Here is an 18,721-nt window from a genome sequence, read left to right on the forward strand (position 1 = left end):
GTAATCCCAGGACTTTGGGAGGCCAAGGCAGGCAGATCACCAGGAATTTGAGACCAGGCTGGCCAACATGGTGGAACGCTGTCTCTACCAAAACTACAAAAATTAGCTGGGTGTACCGGCTTGCACCTGTAATCCCAGCTCCTCAGGAGGCTGAGGCAGGAGAATCACTTGACCCGGGAGGCAGAGGTTGCAGTGGGCCAAGTTCATGCCACTGCACTCTAGCCTAGGCAACAGAGTGGAACTCCATCTGAGGAAAAAAAAAAAAGACAAGTGGACTATATTGGCAGATTATTGGCTAGTACTCACTTATTCTACCATAGTCATGCACTCGTTCCCTCAGGGATGGTAGTGACAGTCTTATTTCCTATTGATGCAGGATTTTTTTCCTTGATTCCTTCGTGGGACTCAGGAGGGGGCACCCTGTTTACTCAGCCCACTGCGCTCAGCCTGTAGCAGGCGTGTGCAGGTAAGCAAGTGAGTGCAGGATCTGGCTGGCCACTACCGGCACCAGCACGAGCAAGCTCTATGCGGGGCCTGTGACCAGAGCAGGCATGAGTAAATGACTGCAGAATCTAGCTGGCTGCTCTGGGCAGTGTCAGGAGCAAGCTCCATTTGGGGTCTGTGGTGGTGCCCAAGTGGGGGTGCCTGTGACCCCAAAGCCCCAGAGGGAGTGTTACAGTGCTCTCTTAGTGCCACTGTTTGAGGATGGCTGTGTGTTAACAGCTCAGCTGGCCCCTAGCCTCATTGTGTGGGGTGGCTACCCGCCACCAGTGAGGGCAAAGAGCGGGTGTGACAGCCTTGTGGGTAGCCAAACTTGGTGGGTCCCGAGCTCTTGTCTGGCATACAAGAAGAATGAGGTTCTGTGGAACACTTGAAGGATGATGAAGGTGGAGAATTTTATAGAGTGGTCACAATGGCTGTCAGTGGAGAGGGGAGCTAGAGAGGGGATAGAAAGGGCTGGTCATCTTCTCCCCAAAGTCTGGCTATCTCTTCCCAAAAGTCTGGCCATCTCTCTCATCTACTGACTGAGTATGGGGTCTTTATAGGCACAGAATGAGGGTGGGGCGGCCATAGATAGTTTTGGAAAGGGCAACATTCAATTGGTAAGAAGACATTATTCAGAAAGAACCAACTAGGAGGGAGCAAGCAAAGAGGAATAGAAGTTCTTACTTTGGGCTGTGGGTTTCAGGCTGTTCTGCTCAAAGGTGGGGTTTCACGGGGGGCCTGCCACATCTGCTTAGAATGTCTCAACTTCCTGTCCTGCCTCTATCACTATCAAATATTTGTATGAAGAAACCTCTCCTAAGCCACATTCCAATCACTCCTCTTCCTCAAAGAGATTATCAGACTCTGACTTTCTCAGCTTTGGTCCTCTTGGAGTTTGGTTCTTTCGCTGTTTAAAATCTTATGAAGGCAAACTTTGATCATTTAGGCTCTTTTCTCAAAGTTCCAAAGTAGACGGCTCCTTAACAGGTAGGTTTTATTTTACAGAATTCAGGTTTAGAAACTGGATACTACTACATTAGCTTCTGCTACCTATCAAAGCTTTGAATAGGTGGGTTTTTATTTCATGGATTTTCTGATTATCTGAAGGTTAACTCTTTGTCCTCCTTCAGCCCCCACTGGACTGTAAATTCTTTGAACAATGACTGTCTTTCTTTGGCCCCATCTAATTATGGACCCTGGCACATAGTAAACAGTCACTAAGTAATTCTTAAATAACTTTTATTTCCACATTCACAGTTGAAAACATTCCGTAGTGTAACAAAAATTTCAGTCTTTCAAAAGTCCAGTACCCTTAGTTTGATTCAAGCTCCATCAAAGATGAATTGGTTAGTTTTTAATCTGCAGTTTACAAGTAATAGTTCATATTTCAAAAAGCCTAACATAGGTGATATGTTTGCCCACAAAAGGGATAAAAGGCTAATGAAAATGTTTAATTATTTGCTTTGGGCTGGAATTTTAGTACCTAGGTCTGCCTACATGGTGCCAGTCAGAAGCATGATTTGTGTTGTACATGCCTTTATGTAGCAAAATATAATTATGTAATAAATGCAGTTTGGTAGACAGAATCTTTTAAAACACAGGACATAGGGGAGTAAAAAGAAGGCCTTGGTGATTAAAAAGTTGGAAACCACTGCATTAAATTACCTTCAAATCCCTTTAGGTATCCTGTTTATCCTTATAAACATTAGCTCTCACTGTACAGCATCATAAAGACAAGTAAAAGAGTTAGACTTTTTTTTTTTTTTTTTTTTTTTTTTTTTTGAGATGGAGTTTCACTCTTGTTGCCCAGGCTGGAGTGCAGTGGCGCGATCTTAGCTCACTGCAACCTCCGCCTCCCAGATTCAAGTGATTCTCCTGTCTTAGTCTCCCAAGTAGCTGGGACTACAGGCATGCCCCACCATGCCCAGCTAATTTTTGTATTTTTAGTAGAGTCAGGGTTTTACTATGTTGGCCAGGCATAGTAACTCCTCGTGATCAACTCCTGACCTCGTGATCCACCCACCTCGGCCTCCCAAAGTGCTGAAATTACAGGTACGAGCCACCACACCTGGCCTACACCTCTTACTTTCACAGGGTTTTTTCCCACATTTAAACTTGTCACTCGACTAGGAAGTCAAGATTGAAATGGCTCTTTCCATGAATAATTTAGTTTTGGCGTTGTTGCCAAAGCGATTTATAATGATTTTAATAATGATAGACATCCCCTGACACATTGGTGCAGTGGCTCGTGCCTGTAATCCCAACCCTTTGAGAGGCTGAGCAGGGAGGACTGCTTGTGCCCAGGAGTTCAAGACCAGCCTGGGCAACATAGTGAGACCTCGTCTCTTTGTATTTTAAAAAAATAAATAATTTTAAAAATTGTATCATTGGGACCATATTCTAGTGTCAATTCTGAGACAGAAAAAAAAAGTTGATTACGTTCAAGAGCTTTTAGCTTTTCCACTTGATTATACTTACATCGTTGAAAACTCCAGCAGGAATTTTCTATGCTTTCCCACCTTTACATGGTTTTCCTAATAAAACCCATCTGTAGTGCAATAAGATGTGGTCTCCATCAGGCTTTTTGTAGTTTTACTATATTCATTAGGTTTCTGCTATCTATTACAATAGGTCCTGTTGGTAGACTCTCTTACAGTCCTCAAATTCCTTTCCAATGTGAAGTTTCTGGTGTTGAAGAAAAGCTGTCTGCCCACTGAAGGCCTTACCACAGTTGCTACATTCAAAGGGTTTCTCTCTGGTATCAATTCTTTGATGATCGATAAGGTCTGAGTTCCGACTGAAGGCCTTCCCACATTCAGGGCATTCATAGGGTTTCTCTCCTGTATGAATACGATAGTGTCTAATAAGATCTGAGCTTCCCCTAAAAGATTTCCCACATTTGGTGCATATATAAGGTTTTTCTCCACTGTGAATTCTATGATGTTTCAGAAGGCCTGAGCTCTCATTGAAAGTTTTCCCACATTCTTTACATTCGTAGGGTTTCTCTCCTGTATGAGTTACCTGATGTCTGATGAAGTCTGAGCTGACCTGGAAATTCCTACCACACTGATTACACCAATAAGCTTTCTCTTCCTAGTGAGTTCTCTGCTCTCTCCTAAGCTCCTCATCCTTGCTAAAGGTTTTCTCACATTCAAGTTTCTCTCCAGCATGCAATCTCTGATGTCTGAGGAAAGCCGGGCGCCACATGAAGAGTTTCCCACATTCCTTACATTCATAGGGCTTCTCACCACTGTGAATTCTCTGATGTCGAATAAGGACGGAACGCTGCCTGAAAGCTTTCCTACATTCAGTGCACTGATAGGGCTTCTCTCCAGTATGGATTTTCTGGTGTGTAACAAGGTGTGATCTGTAGCTGAAGGATTTCCCACATTCACTACATTCATAGGGCTTCTCACCACTGTGAATTCGCCGATGTTGAATAAGGAGGGAACTCAGCCTGAAAGCTTTCCTACATTCAGTGCACTGATAGGGCTGCTCTCCAGTATGGATTTTCTGGTGTGTAACAAGGTGTGATCTCCGGCTGAAGGATTTCCCACATTCACTACATTTATGAGGTTTCTCGCCAGTATGAACACGATGGTGTGTAATAAGATCTGAGCTACTCCTAAAAGATTTCCCACATTTGGTGCATATGTAAGGTTTTTCTCCACTGTGAATTCTGTGATGTCTCACAAGGTTTGACCTCTGATTGAAAGTTTTCCCACATTCTTTACATTCATACGGTTTCTCTCTTGTATGGGTTACCTGATGTCTGATGAGGTCTGAGCTGCCCTGGAAATTCCTACCACACTGCTTACACCAATAAGCTTTTTCTTCCTCGTGAAGTCTCTGCTCTTCTGTAAGCTCCTCATCCTTGCTGAAGGTTTTCTCACATTCTTCAACTTTCTCTCCAGCATGCAGTCTCTGATGTTTGAGGAAAGTTGTGTGCCCACTGACGGTCTTCCCACGTTTGTGACATTCATAGGGTTTCTCTCCACTGTGGAGTCTCTGGTGTTCAGTAAGGTGAGAATGCTGCCTGAAGGCTTTTTCACATTCATTACACTTGAGGGGTTTCTCTCCAGTGTGAATTCTCTGATGTGTGACAAGGTGTGAACTTTGACTGAAGGCCTTCCCACATTTATTGCATAAATATGGCTTCCCCACACTGTGGATTCTCTGGTGTAGGACAAGGTTTGAGCTTCCCTTAAAAGCCTTCCCACACTCTTTGCACTCATAGGGATTCCCGCCTCTGTGAATTTGCTTATGTCTCACCAGATTAGAGCTCTGATTGAAGTCTTTTCCACATTCATGACACATATAAGGTTTCTTTCCTGTATTAATTCTCTGATGTATAAGATTTGAACTTTGATTAGAGTCTTTCCCAGATTCATTACACACATATGGTTTATTTCCAGGATGAATTCTCTGATGTATGATCAGGTTTGAACTCCTGTTGAAGGTTTTTCCACATTCCTTACATTCATAGGTCTTATTTATATTATGAATTTTCTGATGTTCAGTTAATCCTGACTTATGTTTGAAGTTTTGGCCACTAACCTCATATCTATGGGAGCTTTCTCCTGCAGAAAGTATTTTTTCTCCTTCATTACATCCATGGCCAATCTCTCCCACAATGGCTTTCTTGGGGATAATATGCATTTCCCTGATACCTCTCTCTTGGGAAGGGAGATGTCTCACTGCATCCTTTAAAGGGCTTACCCAGTGCTTCAATAATCTGTCCTCAGAATTACTGGTTTCAACTAACTCACATTCCTGGGTGATCTGCCTTTGGAGTTTTTCGGATGCAGCCCTCGCTGACTTCTTTTCTTCAGAAATTTCCATGTTTGATTTTCGTTCCTTCATCTTATTCCTGTTTTCAGAATCTGAAATGATAAGTAGATCATTCTATGATTCCTAAAATACAAATATCACCTCTTCACTATGCTGGGCAGTCTAAGAGGGAGGAACAAAGAACTCAGAAGACCTTTCCCTGCCAAAGCTGAGATGTGGACTTCACTAGAGACACTGTGGCTATCACAGGAACCTGTGCTACCACACACCCTGTTGGTAAAGAAACCTGCCAGGGTGCAGGCTGGAGCTGGGCTGTGGGAGTGGCCTAAAGGGTGGTGAATTAATTCACTGGGGGAGGAGGGCAATCTGGAGTTCGTCCACAGGAAGTGGCCTGTTGGATGGGGGAGGAACTTGCTAGATGGTGTGGCTGGGCCTGAACTGGTTCACAGGAAGCAGCCCACTAGGGTAAGTGCCACCAGGCCTTCCACAAGTTGATCTGCTAGCAGCCACATCAGTAAATAATTAAAATCAACAAATAAAAGTAGAACAGCACACTGGTACCAGGAAAATAAGTTAGTTTCTCTTCCTATGGCCATGCATTGTCCCTCCAGCATCCTCTGTTGACAAAGTCTAAATCTTGTACCAACTGGCAAAGGAAAAATGTTTACAGAATCCATCTTTGTAACACAAGCAAACAAAGATGGTGGATTTGGAGTTGAGAGGCAATAAATTAATAACTAGCATACTGCTCGTTCCTCCCAATATACCATGATAGTTACGCAAATCTGTACTATGCCTCAGAATAAAAATAATTGGCTGTCATTTCAATAGAAATCAATTCTCTTTTTCTCAGACCTCATATTTTTCTTTCTGATATTCTGATGAAATTGCCTCCTTTTGTATGGCAATTTTATTTCTTCTGAAATTACAAGATAGATGAGCTTATTGCTTTTGAGTGTCCATGTTATCAAATCCCTGACCTTCCCCAGTGGATTAGTTCATTTTCTTGTGGCTGATAAAGGCACACCTGAGACTGGAGAGAAAAAGAGGTTTAATTGGACTTATAGTTCCACATGGCTGGGAAGGCCTCAGGATCATGGTGGGAGGTGAAAGGCACATCTTACATGGCGGTGGCAAGAGAAAATTAGGAAGATGCAAAAGCAGAAACCCACGATGAAACCATCAGATCTCATGAGACTTACTCACTACCATGAGAATAGGGGGGAAACTGCCCCCATGATTCAAATTCTCTCTCCCCATGTCCCTCCCACAAAATGTGGGATTTATGGGAGTACAATTCAAGATGAGATTTGAGTGGGGACGCAGAGCCAAACCACATCATTCTGCCCCTGGCCCCTCCAAATCTTATGTCCTCACATTTCAAAATCAATCGTGCCTTCCCAACACTCCCCCTAAGTCTTAACTCATTTCAGCATTAACCCAAAAATCCACAGTTCAAAGTCTCATCAGAAACAAGGCAAATCCCTTCTGCCTATGAGTCTGTAATGTCAGAAGCAAGCTAGTTACTTCCTAGATACAATCGGTACAGGTATTGTTGGGTAAATACAACTGTTCCAAATGGGAGAAATTGGCCAAAAACAAAGGGGTTACAGGGCCCATGCAAGTTGAAATCCAGCAAGGCAGTCAAATTTTAAACCTGCAAAATGATCTCATTTGACTCCAGGTCTCACATCCAGGTCACGCTGATGCAAAAAGTAGGTTCCCATGGTCTTGGGCACCTCCACCCCTGTGGCTTTGCAGGGCACAGCCTCACTCCTGGCTGCCTTCACAGGCTGGTGTTGAGTGCCTGCAGCTTTTCCAGGTGTATGGTGCAAACTGTAGGTGGATCTACCATTCTGGGGTCTGGAGGTCATTGGCCCTCTTCTCACAGCTCCACTAGAAGGTGCCCAAGCAGGCACTCTATATGGCGGCTCCGACCCCATATTTCCCTTCTGCAGTGCCCTAGCAGAGGTTCTCCATGACATCCCTGCCCCTGCAGCAAATAATTAAAATCAACAAATAAAAGTAGAACAGCACACTGGTACCAGGAAAATAAGTTAGTTTCTCTTCCTATGGCCATGCATTGTCCCTCCAGCATCCTCTGTTGACAAAGTCTAAATCTTGTACCAACTGGCAAAGGAAAAATGTTTACAGAATCCAGCTTTGTAACACAAGCAAACAAAGGTGGTGGATTTGGATTTGAGAGGCAATAAATTAATAAATTAACTTCTGGCTGGGCATCCAAGCGTTTCCATACATCTCTGAAATCCAGGTGGAAGTTCCCAAACCTCAGTTCTTGACTTCTGTGCACCTAAAGACAACACCATGTAGAAACTGCCAAGGCTTGGGGCTTGCACCCTGTGAAGCCACAGTTCCAGCTCTATCTACATTGGCCCCTTTCAGCCATCGCTGGAGTGGCTGGGATGCAGCACACCAGGTCCCTAGGCTGGACACAGTATGGGGACCCTGGGCCTGCCCCACAAAACCATTTTCTCCTCGGCCTCCAGGCCTGTGATGGGAGGGGGCTGCTGTGAAGACTTCTGATATGCCCTGGAGACATTTTCCCCATTTTCTTGGGGATTAACATTCAGCTTCTTGTTACTTATGCAAATTTCTGCAGCCTGATTGAATTTCTCCTCAGAAAATGGGTTTTTCTTTTTTATCACATTGTCAGGCTGCAAATTTTCTGAACTTTTATGCTCTGCTTCCCTCATAAAACTGAATCCCTTTAATAGGACCCAAGTCACATCTTGAATGTTTTGCTGCTTAGAAATTTCTTCCACCAGATACCCTAAATCATCTCTCTCAAGTTCAAAGTTCCACAAGTCTCTAGGGCAGTGGCAAAATGCCACCAGTGTCTTTGCTAAAACATAACAAGAGTCACCTCTGCTCCAGTTCCTGACAAGTTCCGCATCTCCATCTGAGACCACCTCAGCCTGGACCTTATTGTCCATATTGCTGTCAGGCTTTTGGTCAAAGCCACTCAACAAGTGTGGGGAAAAGAAAGAGAGATCAGACTGTTACTGTGTCTATATAGAAAGAAGTAGACATAAGAGACTCCATTTTGTTCTGTATTTGAGATGCTGTTAATCTGTAACCCTACCCCAACCCTGTCCTTGCAAGAGACATGTGCTGTGGTGACTCAAGGTTTAGCGGATTTTGGGCTGTGCAGGATGTGCTTTGTTAAACAAGTGCCTGAAGGCAGTATGCTTGTGAAAAGTCATCACCATTCTCTTAATCTCAAGTACCCAGGGACAGATACACTGCGGAAGGTCGCAGGAACCTCTGCCTAGGAAACCCAGGTAGTGTCCAAGGTTTCTCCCCATGTGATAGTCTGAAATATGGCCTCGTGGGAAGGGAAAGACCTAATGGTCCCCTGGCTTGACACCTGTGAAGGGTCTGTGACTGAGGAGGATTAGTGTAAGAGGAAAGAAGGCCTCTGGGCATTTGAGATAGAGAAAGGCATCTGTCTCCTGCCTGTCCCTGGGCAATGGAACCTCTCGGTATAAAACCCGATTGTATATTCTATTTACTGAGATAGGAGAAAACTGCCTTAGGGCTGAAGGTGGGACTTGCTAGTGGCAATGCTGCTCTTTATGCACTAAAAAGGTTTATGGAGATGTTTGCATATGCATATCAAGGCACACCACTTTTCCTTAAACTTATTCATGTCACAGAGATCTTTATTCATATGTCTTTCTGCTGACCTTCTCCCTACTATGATCCTATTGTTCTGCCACTTCATTTTTCTGAGATGGTAAAATAATGATCGATAAATAATGAGGGAACTCAGAGACCAGTGCTGGTGCTGGTCCTCTGTATGCTGAGCGCCGGTCCCCTGGGCCCACTTTTTCTTTCTCTATACTTTGTCTCTGTGTCTCATTTCTTTTCTCAAGTCTCTCGTTCCACCTAACAAGAAATGCCCACAGATGTGGAGGGGCAGGCCACCCCTTCAACAACTCTCTATGAAGTTCCAAACTTTCCCACATTTTCCTGTCTTCTTCTGAGCCCCCCATACTGTTCCAGCCTTTGCCTGTTATGCAGCTCCAAAATTGCTTCCACATTTGGGTGTCTTTTCAGCAGCACCTCTGGTACCAATTTGCTATATTAGTCTGTTTTCACGCTGCTGATGAAGACATACCCGAGACTGGGAAAGAGGTTTAATTGAACTTACAGTTCTACATGGCTTGAGAGGTGTCAGTATTATGGCAGGAGGCAAAAGGCATTCTTACATGGTGACGGCAAGAGAAAATAAGGAAGATGCAAAAACAGAAACCAATGATAAAACCATCAGGTCTCATGAGACTTGTTCACTACCACGAAAACAGTATGGGGGAAACCATCCCCATGATTCATATCATCTCCCACAACATGTGGGAATTACGGAAGTACAAGTCAAGATGAGATTTGGGTGGGGACACAGAGCCAAACCATATCAGTCAGTCACAAAAACACATTTCTGAGCTCCTTGGGAGCGTGGTCCTGCATTAATCTTCTTGCAGTGAATGAGCAGCAACATGGCACAGTGATTAAGAGCATGGACTGAAGGACAAACTGCCTGAGTTTGAAACCTGGCTCCACCACTTAATGACCTCAGGCAAATCACGGAGCTCTCAGTGCCCTAGCTTCCTCATCTATAAAATGGACATAATAATAGTATTTACCTCATAGACTTGTTATGAGAATCAAACATATATAAATATACAGAAAACATTAGTGCTTTGCATATAGAAAGCACTATGTGTCAGCTGCTGTTATTACTATTATTATTAATATTTACCCTTTAAATATTAAGTAATATGTCCCTAGAACAAAAAAAGGCTGGATTTCCTTTTTTTTTTTTTTTTTTTTCAGAGATATACTCTCACCTTGTTGCCCAGGCTGGTCTCACACTCCTGGGGTCAGGCAATCCTCCTGCCTTGGACTCCCAAAATGCTGGGATTGCAGGTGTGAGTCACTGCACCTGGCCTTGGATTTCATTTAAATACCATACCCTCTCCTGCAACTGAAAGACAGTGGGCTTACTCCTTTTGGGTGTCCATATTATCAAATCCCCAACCTTTATTATTGGAAAGAATTGGCTTTGTCATAATTTTCCCTTAAAGAGTATAGTGGTTTTTTTCTTTTGGTTTGAGAGAGATATATATATGTATATTTCAAAATTCAGAAGATTACTATTTAAAAGATGGTAGATTAAAGGCTGCCCAATTTTGTTTTTTTTTTAAACAAAAAACTTGTGATCTGAAGGGCTCTTGAAAATAGATTTAGAAACTTAGAAACCTTTAGAAACTTAGAGACCTATAGATTTAGAAACTTAGAAACCTTTAGAAACTTAGAGACCTATAGACTTAGAAACTTAGAAACCTTTAGACTTTTAGACTTAGAAACTTATAGACTTAGAAACTTAGAGACTTAGAGACTTAGAAACTTAGAAGCTTAGAAAAGCCACACCAGGTGGCCATCTAAAAGCACCCACCCAATGACCAGTTGGCCATCTAAAAGCACCCACCCAATGACCAGGTGGCCATCTAAGGCACCCGCCCGATGTCCGTGTGGCTATCTAAAACACCCACCCAAATTCCTGGAACTCAAACAGAAGAACAAGTCCGGGAAATACCCCGCGCGGGTTCAAACCAGGTTCAAACCAACCAATCAGAGTAAGACACCTTGCTCAGGCCATAACCTGCTCCAATCATCTTGGCCTCAAGCTTTGTGAATTTTTGTGGTTTTTGCCTTTATAAACTGTCTGTACTAGGCATTCGGGATCCTGTGGCCAACTTCGGACATAGGACCCTAGCGCGCTAGCAATAAATCTCTCCGCTGTGACTTCCATGTCGAGTGGTCTCTCGCGACGACCCCTGCCCAGGAAGGAATCTAAAAACTAGGTTTCTACACTCTTATTGTGTCATACTGAACTCTTGAAAGCCAAAAGTTGAAGGAAGGTGTGCCTCTAGATTTGATGAGGTGTTTGTGGCAGCAAATCTGTATGAAGGCTTTGAAGTGCCTGGGCTCAATTTCCTCTGCTTGTTCCCATAGTACTTTTTAATAAAGAGCCTGCGTCATTCATTATTGAGTAGTAACTGTTAAGATAAATTTGTAGGATGTATGCTTGAAATAAAAAAATACGTATTTTCAAGGAAGAATAAAGGAAAGAAAGGAACATGAGTAACAGATTGGAAACATACATCCATAAGGCCGGGCGTGGTGGCTCACGCCTGTAACCCCAGCACTTTGGGAGGCCAAGGCAGGCAGATCACAAGGTCAGGAGATCGAGACCATCCTGGCTAACACGGTGAAACCCCGTCTCAACTAAAAACACAAAAAATTAGCCGGGCGCAGTGGCAGGAGCCTGTAGTCCCAGCTACTCAGGAGGCTGAGGCAGGAGAATGGCGTGAACCCGGGAGGCAGAGCTTGCAGTGAGCTGAGATCGCACCACTGCACTCCAGCCTGGGCGAAAGAGCGAGACTCTGTCTCAAAAAAAGAAAGAAAGAAAAGAAACATCCATCCATGAGGAATACAAAGAAATTAATAGGAAATATTCAGCAGAGAGTTCTCCATTATCTCAAAGAAATTTTAGACAAAATGACTCTTTAAATAAAAGCCTAAAGAAGAGATATAAGGGTTTAAAACAGATCACACATTTAAAGATTTGACATTTTTAATTAAAAAAAAAAAACATCGAGTCACGTAGCCAAAAAAAGAAAAAGGAAAAAATAATAGCAGCGGGGCTGCCCAGGCTGGTCTTGAACTCCTGGCTTCAAGCGATCCTCCCACCTTGTCCTCCCAAAGTGCTGGGATTATAGCTGTGAGTCACTGTGCCAGGCCATTTTTTTTTTTACTTTTTTTTTTTTTTTTTTTTTAAATAGGGTCTTACTCTGTCACCCAGGCTGGAATGCAGTGCAGTGGTGCAATCATGGTTCACTGCAGTCTTGACCTCTCAGGCTGAGATGATTCTCCCCCCTCAGCCTCCCAAGTAGCTGGGATTACAGGCATGCTGCAGCACACATGCCAAATTTTTTGTAGAGATGGGGCTTGCCATGTTGCCCGGGGTGTTCTGGAACTCCTGGCCTCAAGGGATCCTCCTGCCTCGGCCTCCCAAAGTGCTAGGATTACAGGCGTGAGCCACTGCACCCAGCTTCTTTTGTTTTTTTCATACATTCTGTCATTCTGTCACCCTGGCTGGAGTGCAGTGGTGCAATCATAGCTCACTGCAACCTCAAACTCCTGGGATCAAGCAATTCTCCCACTTCAGCCTGGCACGATAGGCACACCACCATATCCAGCTAGTTTAAAACCATTTTTTGTAGAGAGAAGGTCTCACTATGTTGCCCAGGCTGGTCTCAAACTCCTGGCCTCAAGCAATCCTTCAGTCTCCCAAAGTGCTGAGATTACAGACATGAGCCACCATGCTTGGCCAAAAACAAATTAGATTAGAAAGCAATAAAAAGAAGTGAGAAGTGACTTGACAAAGCTGAGGAAATAAATGGAAGGGCAAATGAAAAGCATTATGTAAATGAAATTCACATAAGGAACAACGAAAATAATCACGACAAGGTCACAATGAAGCCTGCAGAAATAATAAAAAGTGAAATGAATACAAATGTGATTACAGAGAAAACCAGTAATTAAAGAAAGATAATCAAATACATATAATTAGTGTTCCTAAAGAAAAGAGCAAACATAGGACGGGTGCAGTGGCTCACGCCTGTAATCCCAGCACTTTGGGAGGCTGAGGCAGGCGGATCACCAGAGGTCAGGAGTTTGAGACCAGCCTGACTAACATGGAGAAATCCTGTGTCTACTAAAAACACAAAATTAGCTGGGCATGGTGGCGTGTGCCTGTAGTCCCTGCTACTCGGGAGGCTGAGGCAGGAGAATCGCTTGAACCCGGGAGGTGGAGGTTGTGGTGAGCCAAGATCGCGCCATTGCACTCCAGCCTGGGCGACAAGAGCAGAACTCTGTCTCAAAAAAAAAAAAAAAAAAAAAAAAAAAAAATTAAAAAAAAGAAAATCAATATATAACAGAGGAAAATGTTGCTGAAGTAAACACTTAAATCTACTGGAAAGGTAAATTGTAGCTCATAAAAAGTAGACAGAAGAGTCAAAACTGAGACATGTCCTTTTGAAGTAATTAAATTTCAGGAATAAATGAGCAAATGGGCATCTAGGCAGAAAAGGAAGTAATGTGCAAGACAGAATTTCAGGTTGACTTTGCCCTTCCCCAGTTATACTCCATACCATAATTAGTAATGCCCATATAATTCCAAGGAGAAACAAAGTGCGAGCCGATAATTTTTTAACCCAGTAAAGTGTTCTCTTGCATTAAAAGCAATAGGCAAACATTTCCAGTTATGTAAAAACTTAGGGAGTATGACAGTTATAAGCCCTTTTTGAAAATAACTATTGCAAAGAGATATAGCCAATAAAGAAGTGAATTAAGATGAACCCTCAGGAATTAAGAGGGCATTGTAAAAGAATGGTCTAACGAAAAAAAAAAGTTTTCCCTCTGCCCTTACACCACAGTCAGTCAACACAGAAGACTTGTGTAACCAAATGTTTATTTTAATTATTTTTAGTTTTAGGGATGAGGGTCTTGCTGTCACCCAGGCTGGAGTGCAGTGGTGCCATCATAGTTCACTGCAGCCTTGAACTCCTGGCCTCAAACCATCCTCCTGCCTCAGCTTCCTGAATCATTGGGATAACAGGCAAGAGTGAAACTGCCTTTGCAAAATTATAATTGAGGAAATTATGACAGTGAAAGAGAGCAGACCTAACTAACCCCATCTTCTAACCTCTAAACTGTCTTTGATCATTCCTGGTATGAACAAAGGCATAGGTCAAACTAGCCCTGGGAAGGAATTTAGTTTATAGATTAAATGCTGAAACAAAATTGATAATAGCCCTTTCCTGAAAAACCCCTTCTTGCCTGGGGATCAGTCTGCCTTTGTAGGACTAACAAATTAGCTACAAGATTAGAAATTACAACTAGGGGCCATACAGCCTCTTATAAGAGTTTGAACCTCCCCAAATTGCCCCTGGGAATAACATCACTGTTGTAAAACCTAAGATCAGTGCTTGAGATATTTTATGGACCCTGCATTCCAGTGCAGCAAATGACACCACCCAGACCGATAGCCTGGATCAACCAGTTCTGCAATCCCACCTGGAAGCATAAGTCAGAAAGTAGAACTCACTTCACCCCTCAATGAGTTCATCTTTAACCCAACCAATCAGCACTTCCCACTTTCCAAGCCCATACACCAAATTATCCTCAAAAACTCTGATCTACGAATGCTCTGGGAGACTGTTTAATAGTAAAACTCCCGTCTCCTGCATAGCCGACTCTGCATGAATTACTCTTCCTCCGTTGCAATTCCCCTTTCTTGATAAATTCCTGTGTCTTGATAAATTGGCTCTGTCTAGGCAGTGGGCAAGGTGATCCCACTGGGCGGTTACAGAGCCACAATACCCTCTGACCAAATATTTTGGGGTTTTCCCACACACACCAAGCAAGCAATAAATTCTGCAGCAACAACAGCTAGGTGTTCTCTAATTCAGTTCAATTTGGACACTATCTACCTGGAGATGGTGTCAGATCCCACAGGTTGAGGACTCAATTCACCAGACTGCACCGCACTTCTGATGCCAATCACAAGTCCCAGGTTGTTTCACCTGTGCTTCTGACCGACCAGCTATAAATCAGGGATCCCAAACTCCCTTATTGGGTTAAATTATTTGCTAGAGTGGCACACTCTGCCACTGAACTCAGGGAAACATGTACTTCTATTGACCAGTTTATTATAAAGGATATTACAAAGGACACAGATGAAGAGATGCATAAGGCAAGCCAAGTGGGAGGGGGAGCAGAGCTTCCATGCCCTCTCTGGGCACACCACTGTCCAGGAACCTCTATGTGTTCAGCTATCTGGAAGCTCTCCAAACTCCATCCTTTGAGGTTTTAATGGAGGCTTCATTAAGTAGGCATAATTGATTGAAAAAAAAAAAAAAAAAAGTCCAGGCACGGTTGCTCATGCCTGTAATCCCAGCACTTTGGGAGGCTACAGCGGGTGGACACGTGGTCGGGAGATCGAGACCAGCCTGACCAACATGGTGAAACCCTGTTTCTACTAAAAATACAAAAATTAGCCGGGCATGGTGGCAGGCACCTATAACCCCAGCTACTCAGGAGGCTGAGGCAGGAGAATCGCTTGAACCCGGGAGGCGGAGGTTGCAGTGAGCCAAGATTGCGCCACTGCACTCCAGCCTGGTGACACAGCAAGACTCTGTCTCAAGAAAAAAAGTAAGTTGGCCATTAATTCAAATAAAAACAAAGAGCATGAGCCAAGAAAATGTGTCTACACTCAAAGCTGGCCCGGGGCCACCATTTTTTAACTTAGGAAATACCACTGTTTCATGCCCAGTTCTTAGTATCTTGTAACTATGTCAGTCCTTTTTAATTCACATTCATGGGCATGCATTAGGTGAAGCTAAACAAGGAGTCTATGCCTAGAGGAAGACACACACACGAAACAAGGTAGTAAGAGCCTATGAATTAGATGCTAAAAGTGCTGCGGTGGCAATCTGGGAAGACTTCCCAAACAACCTGACTTTTGAAGCTTGTGGGGAAAAGAAAGGTCGGACTGTTACTGTGTCTGTGTAGACATAAGTAGACGTAGAGACTCCATTTTGTTCTGTACTAAGAAAAATTCTTCTGCCTTGAGATGCTGTTAATCTGTAACCCTACCCCCAACCCTGTGCTTGCAGAGACATCTGCTGTGTTTACTCAAGGTTTAATGGACTTAGTGCTATGCAGGATGTGCTTTGTTAAACAAGTGCTTGAAGGCAGTATGCTTGTTAAAAGTCATCACTATTCTCTAATCTCAAGTACCCAGGGACACAAACACTGCAGAAGGCTGCAGGGACCTCTGCCTAGGAAAGCCAGGTATTGTCCAAGGTTTCTCCCCATGTGATAGTCTGAAATATGGCCTCGTGGGAAGGGAAAGACGGGACCATCCCCCAGCCTGTAAAGGGTCTGTGCTGAGGAGGATTAATAAAAGAGGAAGGCCTCTTTGTAGTTGAGATAGAGGAAGGCATCTGTCTCCTGCTCCTCCCTGGGCAGTGGATTGTATGTTCTATTTACTGAGAGAGGAAAAAACTGCCTTAGGGCTGGAGGTGAGACATGCTAGCGGCAGTGCTGCTCTTTAATGCACAGAAATGTTTGTGGAGATGTTTATATACATGCACATCAAAGCACAGGACCTTTCCTTAAACTTATTTATGACACAGAGATCTTTGTTCACATGTTTTCCTGCTGACCCTCTCCGCACAATTACACTATTGTCCTGCCACATACCCCTCTCTGAGACGGTAAAAATAATGATCAATAAATACTGAGGGAACTCAAAGACCCGTGCACCAGTCTGTCCTCCGTATGCTGAGCGCCGGTCCCTTAGGCCTACTTTTCTTTCTCTATACTTTGTCTCTGTGTCTGTTTCTTTTCTCAAGTCTCTCCTTCCACCTGACGAGAAACGCCCACAGGGGTGGAGGGGCAGGCCACCCCTTCAAAGCTGCTCCTAAAAGGAATGTAGACCCTTACAAAGAGACCAGCCCACCTAAATCCCTCCCTTGTCTGAACTCTTAACAGTCCTAATATTTTAGAGTGAGTAGTAGAACATACCCGAACCATACAGTTCATTCCTGTAGCTTAGTCTAGTCTCCCCAGCGGGGTCACTCGTGGGATGCAGAAACCAGATTTGGTTACATATACAAATATACCTGGCACAGCTTTGGGTGAGGAGTAATCAATTTATGCCTGACGGTGGATTCTGGGCCTCGGGAAGATGCCGTTAGCGGTACCCACAGGAGGGAACTGGAACAGGCAAGAGTAGCGGGAGGGGGCCGGGGGCGGGGCACGTGGAGACCAAGAAGCCTACGGAGAGCAAGAAGGCCCAGCCGGGCGCACCCGGAGCCTACATCCTCCTGAGGTCCCCCAGGCCTCTCCGCATAGGCATATGAGTTCTGCTCCACTCCTAGCCTGCCGGAGGACGCAGGCGCTGTGGCCCCCAACTCTGTGAACGCAGCGGGGTCTCACCTCCGGGCCACCCCCAGCCTCCCGCTCGGTAGGGGGCCCCTCCACGGCCGCCATCACTGAGTCGGGGCTTCTAACGCCACCATCTTGGGCCCCGCGCCTGGGCCACGCGAGAACTTCGGTGCGCTCCCCAGGACTGCGGTCTCCCAGTCAGCGCCGCGCCCAGCCGACCCCTGTCTGCTCCAGCCAATCCGGGCGCGCTGCCCTGGCCGCCTCCCACCAATCAGGTGTCTCTGTGCAGACTCCGCCAGGACGCTAGTCGGCGCTGGGGTAACTCGCTCAGCCCCGCGAAGTCTGACTTCCGGAGGGCTGGCTGCTTGCTAGCGGGTTACCAAGGTTACCACCCAAACGCGGAGTCCTCAGCTGGTCCCAGACACGGTTAGGGTTGGGGCTTTGGCAGGGTCGGGTCCGAGTGGGTGACCCCTCCAAGTAACTACGTTTTTGTCCTTCCCTTTTGTTTTGTTTTGTTTGAGATGGAGTCTCGCTCTGTCGCCCAGGCTGGAGTGCAATGGTGAGATCTCAGCTCGCTGCAACCTCCATCTGTCAGGTTCAAGCGATTCTCCTACCTCGGCCTCCCCAGTAGCTGGCAGGGCGCCCACCACCACGCCCTGCTAATTTTTGTATTTTTAGTAGAGATAGGGTTTCACCATGTTGGCCAGGCTGGTCTCGAACTCGTGTTCTGCCTGTTCTGTTTTCATCTTTTGTTGTTCCTGCATGCGTTTGTGGTCTCATTCATTGATGACTTATATTTGCAATACCCTGTCAAAGGTTAGGCAATACAGAGCCCAACAAAGACTGCATAGTGTTTAAAAGTGTAGGTTCTGAAGTGAGAAAGTCACTCAGTCAGAATTCTTGCCCCACAACTTAGGGACTATGTGACTTTGAACAAGTTACCTATTAATAGCTTCTTCATGCCTCCCTTGCTTCATTTGTAAAGTGAGGTAAATAATAGAACCGACCTCACTGACATATGTATGTGAAGTTTGCATGTGGCAAAGGCCAGATACATATTAGTTATTACTATGGAGATGATGTTGGTTCGCATCGCATAGGATCGTGGTGAGGGTTATATATGTATGTAAAGATGTAAGATGTCCAACGCCAAGCCTTTCCCACACAAAAATGTCAGTACACTAATCACTTTGGCTTCTCCTATCTCTGTCCCAAACTTTGGGTTCCTCGAATTATGCATGTTTCACTCTTGAATTTGTAAATGCAGCTACTACTATTTGTTCCTTAATTTGCACAGCTACATTTGAGATAGTATTTCATAGACTGTGTTAACTTTTCATTGAAATACTGAGCCATGTCTCAAGTAGAGTTCAGTTATAGTTGCTTTTACAGTTCGTTTTGCTTT

The 18,721-nt window shown here is 44.5% G+C and overlaps 1 protein-coding gene across 1 annotated transcript; it reads right to left on the reverse strand.

Moving 5' to 3' along the window:
* Window positions 1-1,708: 1,708 nt before the first annotated feature.
* ZNF594 (zinc finger protein 594) lies at window positions 1,709-17,516 on the reverse strand. The gene is given in 3 exon segments (XM_073004616.1): window positions 1,709-3,133; window positions 3,136-5,369; window positions 16,954-17,516. Coding segments are annotated over 2 exon segments (2,286 nt in total). The 5' UTR covers window positions 5,350-5,369; window positions 16,954-17,516; the 3' UTR covers window positions 1,709-3,061.
* Between the last annotated feature and the right edge of the window lie 1,205 nt (window positions 17,517-18,721).

This window comes from Chlorocebus sabaeus, chromosome 16 (genome assembly GCF_047675955.1).
Source record: "Chlorocebus sabaeus isolate Y175 chromosome 16, mChlSab1.0.hap1, whole genome shotgun sequence".
Taxonomy (NCBI): Eukaryota; Metazoa; Chordata; class Mammalia; order Primates; family Cercopithecidae; genus Chlorocebus; species Chlorocebus sabaeus.